The sequence below is a fragment of the Hylobates moloch genome, unplaced genomic scaffold, assembly GCF_009828535.3.
Source record: "Hylobates moloch isolate HMO894 unplaced genomic scaffold, HMol_V3 SCAFFOLD_38, whole genome shotgun sequence".
Taxonomy (NCBI): domain Eukaryota; kingdom Metazoa; phylum Chordata; class Mammalia; order Primates; family Hylobatidae; genus Hylobates; species Hylobates moloch.
Window position 1 is genome coordinate 347,440 of NW_026652313.1, and position 17,497 is coordinate 364,936.

General features: G+C 36.9%; 1 protein-coding gene across 1 annotated transcript in view; it reads right to left on the reverse strand.

Annotated features, from left to right (window-relative positions):
- LOC116463480 (relaxin receptor 1-like) overlaps positions 1-17,497 on the reverse strand; it is a 77,874-nt gene that overhangs the window by 23,086 nt on the left and 37,291 nt on the right. The window contains exons 7-11 of the mRNA XM_058434657.1: positions 17,323-17,394; positions 17,162-17,233; positions 12,020-12,094; positions 2,438-2,509; positions 365-436 (exon numbers count right to left, since the gene is read on the reverse strand). Of these exons, the coding sequence (XP_058290640.1) occupies positions 365-436; positions 2,438-2,509; positions 12,020-12,094; positions 17,162-17,233; positions 17,323-17,394 (363 nt within the window). The remainder of the gene's footprint in view (positions 1-364; positions 437-2,437; positions 2,510-12,019; positions 12,095-17,161; positions 17,234-17,322; positions 17,395-17,497) is intronic.

Sequence of the window (17,497 nt, forward strand, 5' to 3'; positions counted from 1 at the left end):
TCAAAACAAACAGAACAAAAAACAAAAACAAAACAAAATCCCCCCACAAATTTACTGTCCTTCTTTAGGAGTGGAACAGAGTGGTGTTGAATGTATTTTATTTATTAATTTTATACTGGCTTTATTATTTCTTTACAGCTGTGTTTCCTTTAACCCACTTTCCTCAAATATTTATATATTTATTTTCCACATTTTTTGTATGCTATCTGAATTCCTTTGTAGCTTGAGGTGTATATATGTAAATAATGCTTAGAAAGAGGAGATAAGTAATATTTCTTAAATGTATAAACACATATAAGTACAAGTGTGAAAAATAAAACAGTAGAAAGAAAATTCTTATCAGTATATGTTCAGTCATACTTACAATTCATCCAGTTTCTGGAGAGGTGCAAAAGTATTTTCATTTAAGTGATTAATTTTGTTTTTCCTCATCACTCTGAAAGTAAAAATAAAAATACATTGTAACTTCTTTAGGTAACTGACAAGAATTACTAAAGAGAGGAACTGGTCTGCAGAAACAAAGATAATGAATATACAGTACATTTTTCACATAAAGACATTTTGAAGTAGTATAAATTATCCAATTTAATTTTAAACCTAAATTTCTCAAATGTTTTAATGATGATAATAATAGAAATTCAAAATTTTAAGTGAAATAGGGAGGGAAGAGCTTTGCAAGAGAAATGGTGAAAACCCCAGCTTTTGAGAATACAGACTGCATATCTTGCAACCAAGAGCATAGGAGCAGTTTTAGACTTGTCTCTTCAGTCTGCATAGCATGACTGTCTAACAAAATAGCCCACACACCACAGCACTCCTACTCATTTGTTACTTGATGTGATTTAGGGCAGATCTGCCTAAGGAAGTCCACTCTTAGCTGAACCCCTTTAGAAGAATCTCTAATTTGGGATGCTGAATCAGACTGTTTAACTTGACATTTCTGCATTGATCTCATGTGTTACCAGTTAGCCTAGAGGACCAACTCAGAACTAAGTTTTTTTTTTTTTTCCTTTTTCTTTTTGAGACGGAGTCTCGCTCTGTCGCCCAGGCTGGAGTGCAGTGGCGCAATCTCGGCTCACTGCAAGCTCCGCCTCCCAGGTTCACGCCATTCTCCTGCCTCAGCCTCTCCGAGTAGCTGGGACAGACGGGGTTTCATCATGGTCTCGATCTCCTGACCTCGTGATCCGCCCGCCTCGGCCTCCCAAAGTGCTGGGATTACAAGCGTGAGCCACCGCGCCCGGCCTCAGAACTAAGTTTTAAAGGGCTTTTAATTTTTTAAACATTGTATGACATGTCTTCAAATTGTCCTTTCCCATTTATTTCCTCACTGCACTCCAAACCATTACCACCATTTCCCGATATTCTTAGACCTTTAAAGCACAACACCTGCCAAGAGGAAATCCACAAATAATCTCTTAATACAGAGATTTCCTTAAAAAATAAATACAATAGAAAAGAAATTCTAAGTTTTTCAGATATCTGTTTGTTCTGTGTCCTTCAGGTGCAATTTGGTTTCCTTTGGGCAATTACTATACACTATTTTGCATGATTTACATCAAGCACTCTGCACCTGAAGATTGCTGAACTCAGGAGGAGTTCAAACTGGAACTCATCGGAACTCATTGGAATGGGGGGTATAATTGGAGAAAACATATGGTAATATCAGTGGGAGCTATTGTATCGCCTATATACAGGGTCCTGTGTAGTCTAGGATAATGGTTTTCAAATATTTCCTGTGGTAACACACAGTAAAAAATGTGTTTTATATTGAATCATAAAACACATACACACACACACACACACACACACACACCCTAAGGCTCATGAAACAACACATTTATTATCTGCATTGCAGTCTGATATAATCTATTCAATTAAATTCTGTTTCACTTAAAAATGCTGACAAGGGTATACTAAATTGTGCTATACATTACTTTCACACCTACTTATTAGTTGCAATCCATAGTTTGAAAAACATTCTGGTAAAATAAGCTGTGAATAGGAGAGTTGGATTTTTTTTTTTTTTTTTTTTTACTGAAGGAAGACCTAACATCCTTTACTTTCAACAGAAAATGCCATGTGAATTTAAAATAGGCCAGAGATGCATAAGAAGGAATTACACTCATTAACACTTTAAGGTTTATCTTGATGTCCATAATTACATCCTCAGGGCTGTGAGCATTCAGCGTATTTTGTTTTTCATTTTGATTGTAACTATTTTTTTCACAATTATAAAGAAAAACTTACTTTATGCCGTAATAATTTGCAAAGGATAAACATTCTTATAGGCTAACACTTCAATTTAGCATTTCTCAAACTGAGATCCAACAACAGACTCTTGATGTTCTTTGGGAACTTTTTTCCATAAAATGGGTGCTTTTAAATTTTATTTGTAAGAAAATATAATATTATTTCAAAAGCATAGCATATTACTTACAAAACAGTTAAATTACTGCAGGAAATAAAAGTCAAATTTCTTAAATTATGGATATGGTTGCCTTCAAGGTCCCTGGAACATAAAAATAAAACGATACAGCTAAATCTTAATCATGGAGAGAAATAAATTGGTTAAAATTATTTGCCTTCTAATAAAATATCTTTTCTTTACATACTGTTTATTTCATATAGACTCTCACTTGTAGCCATTTCTATTACAGCTGAAATTATATATATATAATATCTATATTATACACTTTTTTCTATGTTAATAGTAAAAATGTTTTGCGTCCCATCTGTATCATGAGTTCATATGGGCATGTATATTCTGAGAAATTGAAAAGAACAAGAAGTCAAATCGAAAACATTTGTTATGGTAAATACCTAATTTATTTACCGATATTTCATAATGAACCATATGAAACATTTGTCCAAAGTTACCAATGACATTTCCCTAAGTGGTGTGATTTTATTTTGCTACAATCTGCATCAGATTCTATTATTGTTGCAGAAGCTGCTGCTGCCAAAACAATATTTAGCTCCTACCTTTCCAGCCTAATCACTCCCCAGAAAAAATCCTCAATAATCTTTTACTATTGGGAATACCCTTATTTGCTTTTTATATTGTCATAAAGGCCAGTGCAGACAGAAAGCAAACAGGAGATTGCCTTAGGTTCTGCATTTCCAATTTAGAGAGCTGCATATATCTATATCTCTACCTCTATATCTATCATCTATCTATCTATCTATCTATCTATCTATCTATCTATCTATCTATCTATTTATCTATCTATCTATCTATCTATCATCTATCTAATCTATCTATCATCTATCTGTCTATCTATCTATCTATCTATCATCTATCTATCATCTATCTATCTATCATCTATCTAAATATAATCCTCTGGGGCTTCCTTGCTGTGTGATGCCTATGTCACCATAAACCTCCTCACGGTCTAAGCATAAAAATGTATCAAAATTTTTATGTTTACTGTCTCTTCATGGTTATCTTGAAGTTACTCTTTTGTTGTTCCTCTTCTTTTGTGAGTATATGGTGGAACTTTATAGAGCAGAGGAAGAGAGCTGAGGTTTAGGGATAGACTTTCAAAAGTAAATGCTGGCCCTTAAATCTATTCAGTCTCAGAAATTCTAACACTCAGCTTACTGGTCACCATGTAACATAAAGCTGTTCAGGAATAATTGTGACTAAAACATGCGAGCAGAAGTATGATACAGCTATTAAAATCTGAAAGGAAACACGGGAAGTATTAATAGAAGTGCCTATACTCCACTGTCTACGTGTGAGTCAGTTTTATTTTAGGTGCTGCATTAAAAATAGATGCTGACAAATCAAATATATCTGGAAAATCTGGAAGACCAGGATGTAAAGTGTCTAGAAATCAAGGCAACTGAAGAATATTTGGTGTATTTATAACAAACAAAAACAAAATGAGAGATATATTTGAAGTCAGACTATAGAATATATCAGGGGTTTTCTATGTTGCATTGGATTGCAAAATTAGATTTACTGATTGAGGGACATAAAACATTTCAAATTTAAATCCAATTTAAACTATCCAGCAATCTATGATACCCAGAGAAGTTGTTTCTTTTTACTACAGGCATTTAGCACAGACAATGTATCACATCTCTATAGTTTTGTAGTCAGGATTTTTGTACTACCTGGGATATTGTATTAGAATCTTAAATGTGGATTCTAGATCACCCTTCCAAATTTCTGTTATTCTATTAAATTGGAAGCTAATCACTCACAGTGCTACTTTTTTTGGTCTTAGTTTAGGCCAAGGCTTTTGGCCTCTCATAATGTATGTTATCCGTGACAGGGACTGGCCATTTCCTTCTATTTGGTTGCTAATCATTACCCTGAATCTACCACCAGGTGGTGATGCTCTCTTAAGTCTCACAAAATGCGCTTAATGAGGTGAGTTGATGTTCCTATTTAGTTACTTATGTAAGTTTTCTATTAAGCTGACAAAAATATTTGTTAGTACTAATTTACTAATTTATGAAAATCAAAAAGAGACACATATTGGGGCACAAATTAAGGACATTTGATTAAACTGGTAGTTTAATTTTGAGTTTATTTTAACCTTGGGTTTATTTTAACCTTGGGTTGTATATTTACCGTTTTTTTCCCCCCCTCTCGTGTTAATAATAAAAACATTTGGGGTCACATTTGTATGATGTGTTTCTATGGGCATGAATATGTATATTTTCTTCCTAAAGTTAGGGGTTTTAGTCCTTGATATGCAGGGATCTGGTTTGCAGCATACCTCTTAGCTGAAGCAAAAATAACAACAACAAAATCAAAATAACAACAAAAAATCTGTTTCTTGCTCCCTAGCTGCAAGCTTTAATGGAGTTAACAAAGGCGTGTTTTCTTATTCTTATTTTTTACTGTGTTTAAACCACCACCCTTCCTATCTAATGAGCCTCTGAGACTAACCATTTTATTTTTCCCTTTATACCTGGTAGAATTGGATAAAAATGAAAACTTTGGTGGTTCTTCAATCTGAATAACAACAATAACAAAAGACAAAAACTATAATCTTGTCTATTCTCCCTCAACTTGTCCCTTAGTGGCATTCAAAACATGAAAATGTTACTCTCTATCTGCTTCCTCCTCCACCTTTTAAACATTTCTGGCTCCTACTTCACAGAGAAAATCGAGGTGATGAAGAAGGGAAAAGCCCTTGACTTGCTGCCCAACATCTGTAAACTTACCTGTATATGCACCTGGTCTCCTAGTCTCAGAGGAAGAGATGACCCTTCTCCTATTTTAGGCTAATCCCTCCATCTGTTTTCTTGAGTTTGGTTTGTGTATGTGTATGTCCTAAAATATATGGTCAATTTTGGTGAATGTTCTTTGGGCATTCTTTGCTTTCAAGTTCATATTAGGATTAGGTGCACGTACATATAACAGAGACGCATCTGTAATAGCATAAGTACACAGAGTTGTTGGTGTTTTTTCCCCCAGGAAAAAAAATCTAGAGTTGGGCAGTTCAGGGCTGATATGGTTGTTTTACAAAGTTGTTAGAAACCCAGGATCTTTCATATTCACTGATCACATGCCCTTGTCTTCATGGTACAAGCTGTTGCTAAAGCTCAAGCCATCATATTCAGTTTTTTTTTTTTTTTTTCTGGATAAAGAAGGAAAAGAAAGGACTTGCATCGTTCTCTTTAAGGAGATTTTCCTGAAGTTTATTATTATTTTGGTTCTACTTGATCTTTTATGGAGTGAGAAGTAGATTATCTTTTTGTTTTTTTTTTTTTTTTGAGATGGAGTTTCACTCTTGTTGCCCAGACTGGAGTGCAATGGCACAATCTCGGCTCACTGCAACTTCTGCCTCCCGGATTCAAGAGATTCTCCTGCCTCAGCCTCCCGAGTCGCTGGCATTACAGGCACCACGCTTGGCTAATTTTTTTTTTTTTGTATTTAGTAGAGACAGGGTTTCACCATGTTAGGCTAGTCTCAAACTCCTGACCCCAGGTGATCCACCCGCCTGGGCCTCCCAAAGTACTGGGATTACAGGCATGCACCACCGCGCCTGACCCAGTGGTGGATTATCTCTTACTGCTTATGTATGTCTACATTTTCTTTTGTTTTGGTTGCTATATTAATTTCTTTGGTGTGTATATATAATGTGATATCTTTTATTGGAAATTGCAGTTATAGCATTAAAATGCCATTGTGTTGTTTAATGCATATTGGCCAGAATTCCACCTACTTAGATAAAATATATGATGCCTGCTTTCTTTTGTTTGCAATTACATGACATACTTTTAAAAACTGTATATACTTAAGGTATATAGCCTGTTTTGATATATAGTACATAGTAAAATGATTACTACAATCAAGCAAATTAACATGCCCATCACCTTACATAGTTAATTTCTTTTATGGTAAGAGTGCCTAAACTCTACCCTCTTAGCAAATTTCCACTATACAATACAGTATTATTAAACTATAGTCCTCATGCCATACATTAGATCTGCATGCTTATTCATCTCATAACTGTAATTTGGTACCCTTGAACCTACATCTCCTCATTCCCCCTGCCATGACCCATAGCCACGATTCTACTCTCTGTTTCTATGTGTTCAACTTAAAAAGAAATTCCACATATAAATGAGATTATGCAGTATTTTTCTTTCTGTCTCTGGCTATTTCACTCAGCATAATGTCCTCTAAGTTCACACATATTGTCAAAATGGCAGGATCTCTGTTTTAAGGCTGACTAGTATTCCATTGTATATATCTACCACGTTTTCTTTATCCATTCAACTGTCGTTGGACACTAAGGTTGATTAATATCTTGGTTATTGTGACTAATGCTGCAATGAACATGGGAGTGAAGATATCTCTTTGACATACTAATGGAATTTCCTTTGGATATATACCCAGAAGTGGGGCTGCTGGATCATATGGTAGTTCTATTTTTAATTTTTTTTTTTTTTTTTTTTTGAGACGGCGTCTTGCTCTGTCGCCCAGGCTGGAGTGCAGGGGTGTGATCTTGGCTCACTGCAACTTCCGCCTCCCGGGTTCAAGTGACTCTCCTGCCTCAGCCTCTTGTGTAGCTGGGATTACAGGTGCCCGCCACCATGCCCGGGTAATTTTTGTATTTTTAGTAGAGATGGGGTTTCATCATGTTGACCAGGCTGGCCTCAAACTCCTGACCTCAAGTGATCCGCCCACCTCTGCCACCCACAGTGCTGGGATTACAGGCGTAAGCCACCGCACCTGGTCCTATTTTTAATTTTTAGAGGAAGCTCCGTATGTTTTCCATAACAGCTGTACTAATTTACATTCTCATCCACAGTGCACAAGAATTCCTTTCTAGCCACAACCTTGTCAACACTCGTCATCTCTTCTTTTTGATAATAGAGATTCTAACAGGCGTGAGGTGATACCTCATTGTGGTTTTGATTTGCATTTCTCTGATGACTAGTAATGTTGAACATTTTTGCATATGCCTCTTGGCCATTTGTAAGTATTTTTTGAGAAATATCTTTCCAGGTCTTCTTTCCCAGTCTTTTTTCTTTTAATAGGTGAGTTTAGCCTACTTATATTTATTGATATGATTAATATAGTTGGCCTTAGTCTGTTTTTTAAAAATATTATTACATAACTCCATAGGTTTAAAAAACTTTCACCTCAGGTTTTTTTTTGTGTGTGTGTAATATTTATCTTAACCTAATGGTGTTTTAAAAAATTTATTTCTTACGATATTTAGAAAGGTTTGTATATTCTATTGGCAATCTTTATAACTTTACCCAATGCACTATACCTTCTTTCTTTTGATGATACTATGATAAAATTTGTGTACATTGTCTTCCTCTCTGCTCCTCTGCCTCTCTTTACCATATAATATTGGTTAATTATGTGCTTTTTATTAGTGTTCACCTTGGGAATACCACTGTCTATCTAATCTATGGATTTGTCAGTTGTTGTTGTTGTTTTTTTCCAGAGACAGGTCTCCCTCTGTTGCCCAGGCTGGAGTGCACTGGCACAATCGTAGCTCATTTAAGCCTTGATCTCGCAGGCTCATGCTATCCTCCCACTTCAGCCTCCTGAGTAGCTGAGACTGTCTACAGGTACACGCTACCATGCTCAGCTAATTTTTATTTTTTATTTTTTTTGAGACAGAGTCTCATTGTTGCCCAGGCTGGAGTGCAATGGCGTGATCTCAGCTCACTGCAACCTCCACCTCCAGGGTTCAAGTGATTCTCCTGCCTCGGCCTTCTGAGTAGCTGGGATTACAGGTGCCCGCCACCATGCCCAGCTAAACACTCAGCTAATTTTTAAAAAAAAATTTTTAATAGAGACAGGGTCTCACTATGTTGCCCAGGCTGGTCTCAAACTCCTGAGCTCAAGGGATCCTCCTGCCTTGGCCTCCCAAAGTGTTGGGATTATAGGTGTGAGCCACCATGCCTGGCCAAAGATTCATCAGCTTTAAATGACATGTTTTGACTTTTAGCTATTTCTCTTTACAGTTCTATTGTTTTCACTTTATGTATTTTGAAACCGTTTACTCATTTAGGATTATCAGATATTTTTGCTTAATTGATCTTTTTATTATTATATGATATCCCTTTTTATCCCTGGTGATAGTCCTTACTCTGAAATCTTTTCCCCCAATATTACCATAGCCCTTGTGGCTTTTAAAAAAAAGTTGCATTTCTTGTCTTTGTTTTACAGTGTATAATGTTTCTATTTTCTCTGATTGCCTTAAGATACTTTTCTTTATCTTTGGTTTTCAGCATTTGACTATAATTTATCTAGTTTTTGTCGATTTCTGCATGGATTTTTCCGAGGTTCTTAGATTTCTGCTTTGTTGCATTATATTAATGTAACAAAATTCTTGGCTATTATTTCTCCAGCTATGTCTTCTGTCCTGTTCTTCCTCTATTCTTCTTCTGTGACTCCATTTACACATTTGTTAGACAATTATATTATCCTGCAGCTTTTGGATTCTCTGTTTTGCCTTTATTTTTGTCTCCTTTTTCTTTTCGTTTCAATTTGAAAGCTTTCTATGATCTATCTTCAAGGTTGTTGATTCTTTCCTTGGCTGTGTTCATTCTGCTGCTAAGGCTATTAAAATAACTTTTTGTTTCTCTTTTGTAGTTTCTATCTTTTTGCTGACATTTTCTTTATGTTCGTGCATATTATCCATCTTTCCATTATATTACTTAACTTACTAATCATAAGCATTTTAATGTCTCTGTTTGGAAGTTGTAAAATCTGAGTTATTGCTGGTTCTGGTTCTGTTGATTGCTTTATAATTTGACAATGTACTTCTTTTTCCTTACCCTTTTGGGAATGGGGCTGTCTCAGCTTTGCTGTTTCCCCTTCCCCAGAAGCCAAACTCTCATAAGAGCATTTTCTGCCATGATACAAATGGGCACTACCCACTGCTTTGACCAGTGCAAGATCCTGGCTGGAGTGTTTTTTTTTTTGTTGGTACCCTGGGGCAGAATGCTCTAGTTTCTATTCCTCCTATGGAAGTAATGGATCTTTGCCCGGTCCCTGGGTGAGGAAGATTTTCTGTCCCACTCCCAAAGGCTTGATGCTTTTGTTCCCTGAGAGGGGTGAGTTTAGAGAAGAAGGTGGAGTTTTGTGTTGTGCTACCAATGAGGGCTCTGCCTGGTTTCCTTACCTACTCCTAGTTTTTCTTGTGGTTGGTGGAGATTAGTGAAATAGAGCCTGTTAAAGATAGCTAAATCCCCTTGCATATGGGGTTCCCAGTTCTTCTAAAGTGCTGTAGTAGCCCACACTTAAGCTTACAAGTTTATTAAAGTTTTAGCAGTTTTCTTTGTACCTGCTTTCATGCCAGCCAACTCTTCATCCTGTGCTCTGTCAAAGGTGAAATAGTATGTTATGTCCCACATCTCCTTGTTGCTTCTTAGAATTCCATTTATTTGGCTACCTTATGACTGTAGCCTACTTATGGGCTCCACAAAATTATGACTTTGTAGATTATAAAGCTCTTTCTTATTGGTAGAGGGGAAGTACTGCTGTCTTGTGGCTTTCTATATCTTAATCAGTATTATAGGAATGGAATTGTAATATATGTAGTCTTCTGTGACTTTTTCTTGAGTAATTCATATGTTCTTGAAATTGAGTCATGTTGAAGTACTGATAGTTCATTCATTTTCACTGCTGTGTGTATGCGTATGTGTGTGTGATCACATTTTATTTTTCCATTCTTTTCCATGTCTCCTACTACTTTGCACTATTGTGTATTCCCATCGTCTTCTATATTTTCAAGCTTTTCATATTGACTTCTTTGGCTAATAAATAAACTTGCTTAATTTCATCTCAAAAGAAAAGTTTACTTTATTTCTTGACTTTTAGTTCACCTTTGGCTATTGCCATATCTGTCCTTATGCTTGCTTATTACTTCTATTTCTTTCTTTTTGAACTTTACAACTTTTATTGTGGCATTTACAGTTTCTCATTGCTTTGCAAGAACTAATATAGGTTTCAGTTTATTGTCTTGCAAATACCTTAGAAGCATAATTTCCTGGGCTGTCATCTGTCTCTTTATTTTGTATGTATTTTTCCCCTAAATCAGAGTTAAAATGATGTTTGGCCAACAAATCTGTCAGATTTTCTAGTTCATACCGTGCTAAATGAAAGTTCATGCAAGGTAAGAATAGTATGATTAGTTATAAAAAAGTGAATAATTATAAAGCAAAGTATTATTATTACCAGAATTAAAATCAGGATAATATTCACTATCAGGAATTCATATGGAATAAGTTGTTTTGGATAGCTAGAATTTACCTATGAAAACTTTAGTAACAAAATTTTTAATTTTAATTTTTTTTAGTAATACATCTTAATCATTTTGATGTTTATCTGAAGTATATTGTATATCTTCTTGCCTTTTTATAAACAAAGGCAAGGTTTATTATTGCTTGGTCATAATACTGCACACAGTTGCTTCTGGTCTAAATGCACACATTTTAATTGCTAATTATGTAAGTATTGTTCAATTGTGCTTAATTACTAAGTTGGGATTACTGAGGCTGTAATAGATGCTAATGCATTCATTTGAACCAAAATTCAATTTTAATGAAGGATATTGAACTTAATTTGCCCTTTCCTTTATGGCTTTAGCTTGTTTTCAATGTATAGTACAGTATTGTACTGTCATACCAAAATGGCTACTGGACTTAGTAACTTTTCAGGATGTTTGTTTTTTTCTGAGAGGTTGCAAATTAGTACAGTTTGAATTACTGTCATTGCTTTTTATAGCATTTCTCACTTATGCTTTTTTATCAAGTTGATAGTTGTTACTTTTGACTACAATCAATGCTTTTGACTCTAACTTTTCCTCTTCCTTTTAATTTGACATTTGTAATCTGCTATGAGCTTAGAAATCAAACAACCAACTTGTGAGAATTTCTTATAAAATAAGAGACAGAGGGAGTTTTCATATGATACAGCATATGGCAGTTTGTTGATTGAACTTGTTAATAGTTATTTTGGTTATTTATTTCTTTTATTTTTTACTTGTGTTCTAAATAGGCAAATTTACTGGATGGTTGAGTTCTGAATGGTGGAGTGATACTTATTACTACAAGCAAAGCTACTGTGTAAAATATTCCATGGAACATATTTTATCATGATTAGTTTTTGAAAAATAAATGCTAAATATCATATTCTTATTATTCAGAATTCTAGAGGGAAATTAAAACGACTTAGTCTTTCTGTGCCAAATTAGTAGGTGAGTATATTAGCAGGGAAAGGGGGAGATGTTATATAGATGCGGTGACATTCCTTCTGTGTTTCTTCTTCCTGGCTCCGGTACATATATATATATATTTTTTTTTTTTTTTTTTGAGATGTTTTATTTTGCTGAGAGTTTAGAGATGTTAGTTTAGATAAAGTAGATGTTTAACGTAAAAATCATGTTAAAGCAGTTTGAGGAAATGTGATATGATACTAAAACCCTTATCATTTTTAAGAAAAACTAAAACAATCTTGTATCTGGAATGAATTAGGTAAAAACAGAAAATTTAGTTGAGTTCTTTAAAAAAAGATACAATCGCTTACAGCCAATGTAGTCTTGGCATGTGTTGACAGAGAGGTTTATCAGGTAAACGGGTGAGGACGTTATTCATCAGGACTCTGAAAAAGGAAAAGACAAACAAGTCACATATTTCTGGTTCTCTTCTCATCTTGGGTCAAACATGGTATTATTATTATTCTTATGAAACCACACAAATCCACTAAATTAGTTGTTTTTTCCTTCTAATTTTTTTTTTTTTGAGATGGAGTCTGGCTGTCGCCCAGGCTGGAGTGGTGTGGCATGATCTTGGCTCATGGAAACCTCTGCCTCCCAGGTTCAAGTGATTCTCCTGCTTCAGCCTTCCGAGCAGCTGGGGTTACAGGCATGCGCCACCATACCCGGCTAATTTTTGTATTTTTAGTAGAGGCGGGGTTTCACCATGTTAGCCAGGTTGGTCTCAAACTCTCGACCTCAAATGATCCACCCACCTCGGACTCCCAAAGTGTTGGGATTACAGGCGTGAGCCACCATGCCCAGCCTTCCCTCTAATTTTATTTAAATTATAATTTAATTATAATCTAATTATATTTAATTATAATCTAATTATATTTAAATACTTGATAGTAATAAAATTTTAACAAATATAAGTTATTATATGGAGGAAAGCAGTAATGTTAGTAACTGAAAAAAAAAAAAAACCCTAAACCCTTCAACAACAAATGGTGGAAAGGAGATGATTTAAAGGAATTTTTTTCTTTACCAAGATTAACGTAGGCACACCTTGTTTTATATTTATTTATTTATTTATCTATTATTTATTTCATTTGAGACAGAGTCTTGCTCTGTGGCCCAGGCTGGAGTGCAGTGGGGCCATCTTGGCTCACTGCAACCTCTGCTTCCCAGGTTCAAGCAATTCTCTTGCCTCAGCCTCCTGAGTAGCTGGGATTACAGATGCCCGCCACCATGCCTGGCTATTTTTTTCTTTTTATATTTTTAGTGGAGACAGGGTTTCACCATGTTGGCCAGGCTAGTCTTGAACTCCTGACCTCAGGTGATCTGCCCACCTCGGCCTCCCAAAGTGCTGTGATTACAGGTGTGAGCCACTGCACCCAGCCCACCTTGTTTTATTGTGTTTTGCTTTATTGTACTTTGCAGATACTGCATTTTTTAAAATTGAAGGTTTATGGCAACCTTGCATTGAGCAAGTCTATGAATGCCATTTCTCCAACAGTGTGTGCCCACTTAGTGTGTCTGTGTCACATTTTGGTAATTCTCAGAGTATTTCAAACTTTTTCCTTTTTTTGAGTCAGGGTCTTGCCTTGTTGTCCAGGCTGAAGTGCAGTGGTGTGACCATGGTGTGCTGCAGCCTCAAACTCCTGGGCTCAGGTGATTCTCCTGTCTCAGCCCCCTGAGTAGCTGGGACTACAGGCATGTGTCACCATGCTCTGCTAACTAAAAACAAATTTTTTTCTGGTAGAGATGGGGTCTTGCTATATTGCCCAGGCTGGTCTCAAACTCCTGGCTGCAAGCTATCCTCTCTCCTCAGTCTCCCAAAGCATGAGATTACAGACGTGAGCCACCCTGCCCAGCCATCAAACTTTTTATTACTGTATTGTTTGTGGTGACCTGTGATCAGTGATCTTTGATGTTACTATCGCAATAGTTTTGTGGTGTCACAAACCATGCCCATAGAAGACAGCAATCTTTTTTATTTTTGAGACAAAGTTTCACTCTTGTTGCCCAGGCTGGAGTGCAATGGTGCAATCTCAGCTCACTGCAACCTCCACCTCCCAGGTTCAAGCGATTCTCCTGCCTCAGCCTCCCGAGTACCTGGGGATACAGGCATGTGCCACCACACCCAGCTAATTTTCTATTTTTAGTAGAGATAGAGTTTCACCATGTTGGTCAGGCTGGTCCCGAACTCCTGACCTCAGATGATCTGCCCGCCTCAGCCTCCCAAAGTGCTAGGATTACAGGCGTGAGCCACCCCACCCAGCCAAGACAGCAATCTTAATCGATAAATGTTGTGTGTGTTCTGACTACTCCACCAACCAGCCATTCCTCCATATCTCTCTCCTCAGGCCTTTTTATTCCCTGAAACACAACAATATTGAAATTAAGCCAATTAATGACCTTACAATGGCTTCTAAGTGTTCAAATGAAAGGAAGAGTCCCACAAGAATTATGGGCCCTCAAGAATTATGCTAAATCTACTCTGCCTGTGCTCTACAATGGAACAACAAAGTCTGAATGATAGCACATCTGTTTACAGCATGGTTAACTAAATATTTTAAACCCACTCTTGAGACCTACTGCTCAGAAAAAAAAGGTTTCCTTTCAAGATATACTGCTTGCATACCTCCTCACCTTAAATCAAAAACTAGAAATGATTAAACATAGTAAGGAAGGCATTTTGCAAGCTGAGATAAGTCAAAAAACCAGGCCTCATGCACCAGTTAGCCAAATTGTGAATGCAAAGGACAATTCTTGAAGGAAATTAGAAGTGCTACTCCAATGAACATACAAATGATAGGAAAGTAAGACAGCCTTATTGCTGATGGAAAAAGTTTTAGTGGTCTAGATAGAAGATTACACCAGCCACAACATTCCTTTAAGCCAAAGCCTAATCCAGAGCAAGGCCTAACTCTACTTCATTCTATGAAGGCTGAGAGAGGTGAAGGAGCTGCAGAAAAAATGTTTAAAGCTAGCAGATGTTGATTCATGAGGAAAGGAAAGAAGCTGTCTCTATAACAGAAAATTACAAAGTGAAGCAGGAAGTACTAATGGAGAAGCTGCGGCAAGTTATCCAGAAGATCTAGCTAAGATCATTCATGAAGGTGGTTCCACTAAACAACAGATTTTCAATGTAGATGAAACAACCTTCTATTGAAAAAAGATTCCATACAAGACTTTCATAGCTAGAGAGGAGAAGTCAATGCCTGGCTTCAAAGCTTCAAAGGACAAGCTGACTGTCTTGTTGGAGGCGAATGCAGCTGGTGACTTCAAGTGGAAGTCGATGCTCATTCACTGTTCCAAAAATCCTAGGGCCCTCAAGAATTATGCTTAATCTACTCTGCCTGTGCTCCATCAATGGAACAACAAAGCCTGGATGACAGCACATCTGTTTACAGCATGGTTTACTAAATATTTTAAGCCCACTCTTGGGGCCTACTGCTCAGAAAAAAAAGATTTCCTTTCAAGATACACTGCTCATTGACAAGGCATCTGGTCACCCAAGAGCTCCAATGGAGATCTACAAGGAGATTCATGTTGTTTTCATGCCTGCTAACACGACATCCATTCTATAGCCCATGGATCAAAAACTAATTTTAACTTTCAAGTCTTATTATTTAAGATGTACATTTTGTAAGGCTATTGATGCCATAGATAGTGATTCCTCTGATGGATTTGGGCAAAGTCCATTAAAAACCTCCTAGAAAGCATTCACCATTCTAGATGCCATTAAGAACATTTGTGATTCATGAAAGCAAGGTCAAAATATTCACATTAACAGGAGTTTGGAAGAAGTTGACTCCAACCCTCATGGGTGACTTCGAAGGGAAGACTTCAGTGGAAGAAGTAACTGTAGATGTGGTGGAAATAGCAAGAGAACTAGAATTAGAAGTGGAGCCTGAAGATGTGACTGAATTGCTGCAATCTCATGATAAAACTTGAACGGATGAGGAGTTGCTCCTTATGGATGAACAAAGACAGTGGCTTCTTGAGATGGAATCTACTCCTGGTAAAGATGCTATAAACACTGTTGAAATGACAAGAAAGTATTTAGAATATTACATAAACTTATTTGATAAAGCAATGGCAGGATTTGAGAGTATTGACTTCAATTTTGAAAGAAGTTCTCTTGTGGGTAAAGTGCTAGCAAATAGCATTGCATGCCATAGAGAAATCTTTCATGAAATTAAGAGTCAATCAGTGTAGCAAACTTCATTGTTATCTTATTTTAAGAAATTGCCACAGCCACCCCAGCCTTCAGCAACCACTACTGTGGTTAGTCAGCAGCTGTCAACATTGACATGAGACCCTTCACCAGCAAAAAGATTACGACTCGCTGAAAACTCAGATGATTGTTAGCACTTTTTAGCAATAAAGAATTTTAAAATTAAGGTATGCACATTTTTAAACATAATGTTATTGCACACTTAGTTGACTACACTATAGCGTAAACATAACTTTATTATGTGCACTGGGAAACCAAAAAAATTTGTGTGACTTGCTTTATTGTGACATTTGCCTTATTACAGTGGTCTGGAACCACACCCACAATATCATTGAGGTCTGCCTGTAAAGACAGTAATGATGTGCTTAAGAATATTGTGATAGGCCGGGCGCGGTGGCTCACGCTTGTAATCCCAGCACTCTGGGAGGCCGAGGCGGGCGGATCACGAGGTCAGGAGATCGAGACCACGGTGAAACCCCGTCTCTACTAAAAATACAAAAAATTAGCCGGGCGTGGTGGCGGGCGCCTGTAGTCCCAGCTACTCGGAGAGGCTGAGGCAGGAGAATGGCGTGAACCCGGGAGGCGGAGCTTGCAGTGAGCCGAGATTGCGCCACTGCACTCCAGCCTGGGCGACAGAGCGAGACTCCGTCTCAAGAAAAAAAAAAAGAATATTGTGATAAACGCTGGGCGCGGTGGCTCACGCCTGTAATCCCAGCACTTTGGGAGGCCAAGGTGGGAGGATCATGAGGTCAGGAGTTCAAGACCAGCCTGGCCAACATGGTGAAACCCCATCTCTACTCAAAATACAAAAATTAGCTGGGCATGATGGCACACACCTGTAATCCCAGCTACTCAGGAGGCTGAGCCAGGAGAATGGCTTGAACCCAGGAGGCAGGGGTTGTGGTGAGCCAAGGTCATGCCACTGCACTCCAGCCTGGGCGATAGAGTGAGACTCCATGTCAAAAAAAAAAAACAAAAGAATATTGTGATAAAATATGAGTGAGAATGTATTCAGTTTTTACGGGCTCATATTCTAGAAGACAGAAAATCTTTTAAAATTGTTGGAACTATAAACAGCCTTATAGAATATAATTAAGAAAAGGTTTTTCATTGAAAAGGCCTCTTTGGGGTTTTAACAAATCCAGATTTAATGGTATTAAATTTAAGCATTAATTTTTATTCATGTCTTTGCCTTTGATTGAAATATTTGCTTTAGTTTAGTACTTACAAGAGAATAAGAGAATTTAGTCCATAAAATGTTGGTGGGGAAATTCGACTGAGGTGATTATCTTCAATGATCCTGCCAGCCAGAAGAAAAAAATTAATTCATTTATATATCTCTAGAATCTAAAAACTAGTGCTATAAAATGCCACATAAATTAAACATACAGCCATTCTAGTCTGTGAAGATCTTCAAAAACACCCGGCTTCAGGAAGGTTATTCTGTTATGACTAAGATACCTGGAAAAGGAGAAATGACTACAATAAATTTGTAGCTTTTTGATGTCTTACAATAAGAAAAGTAAAAACAATAATCATCTATCTTAAATTTTTTCATATAGCA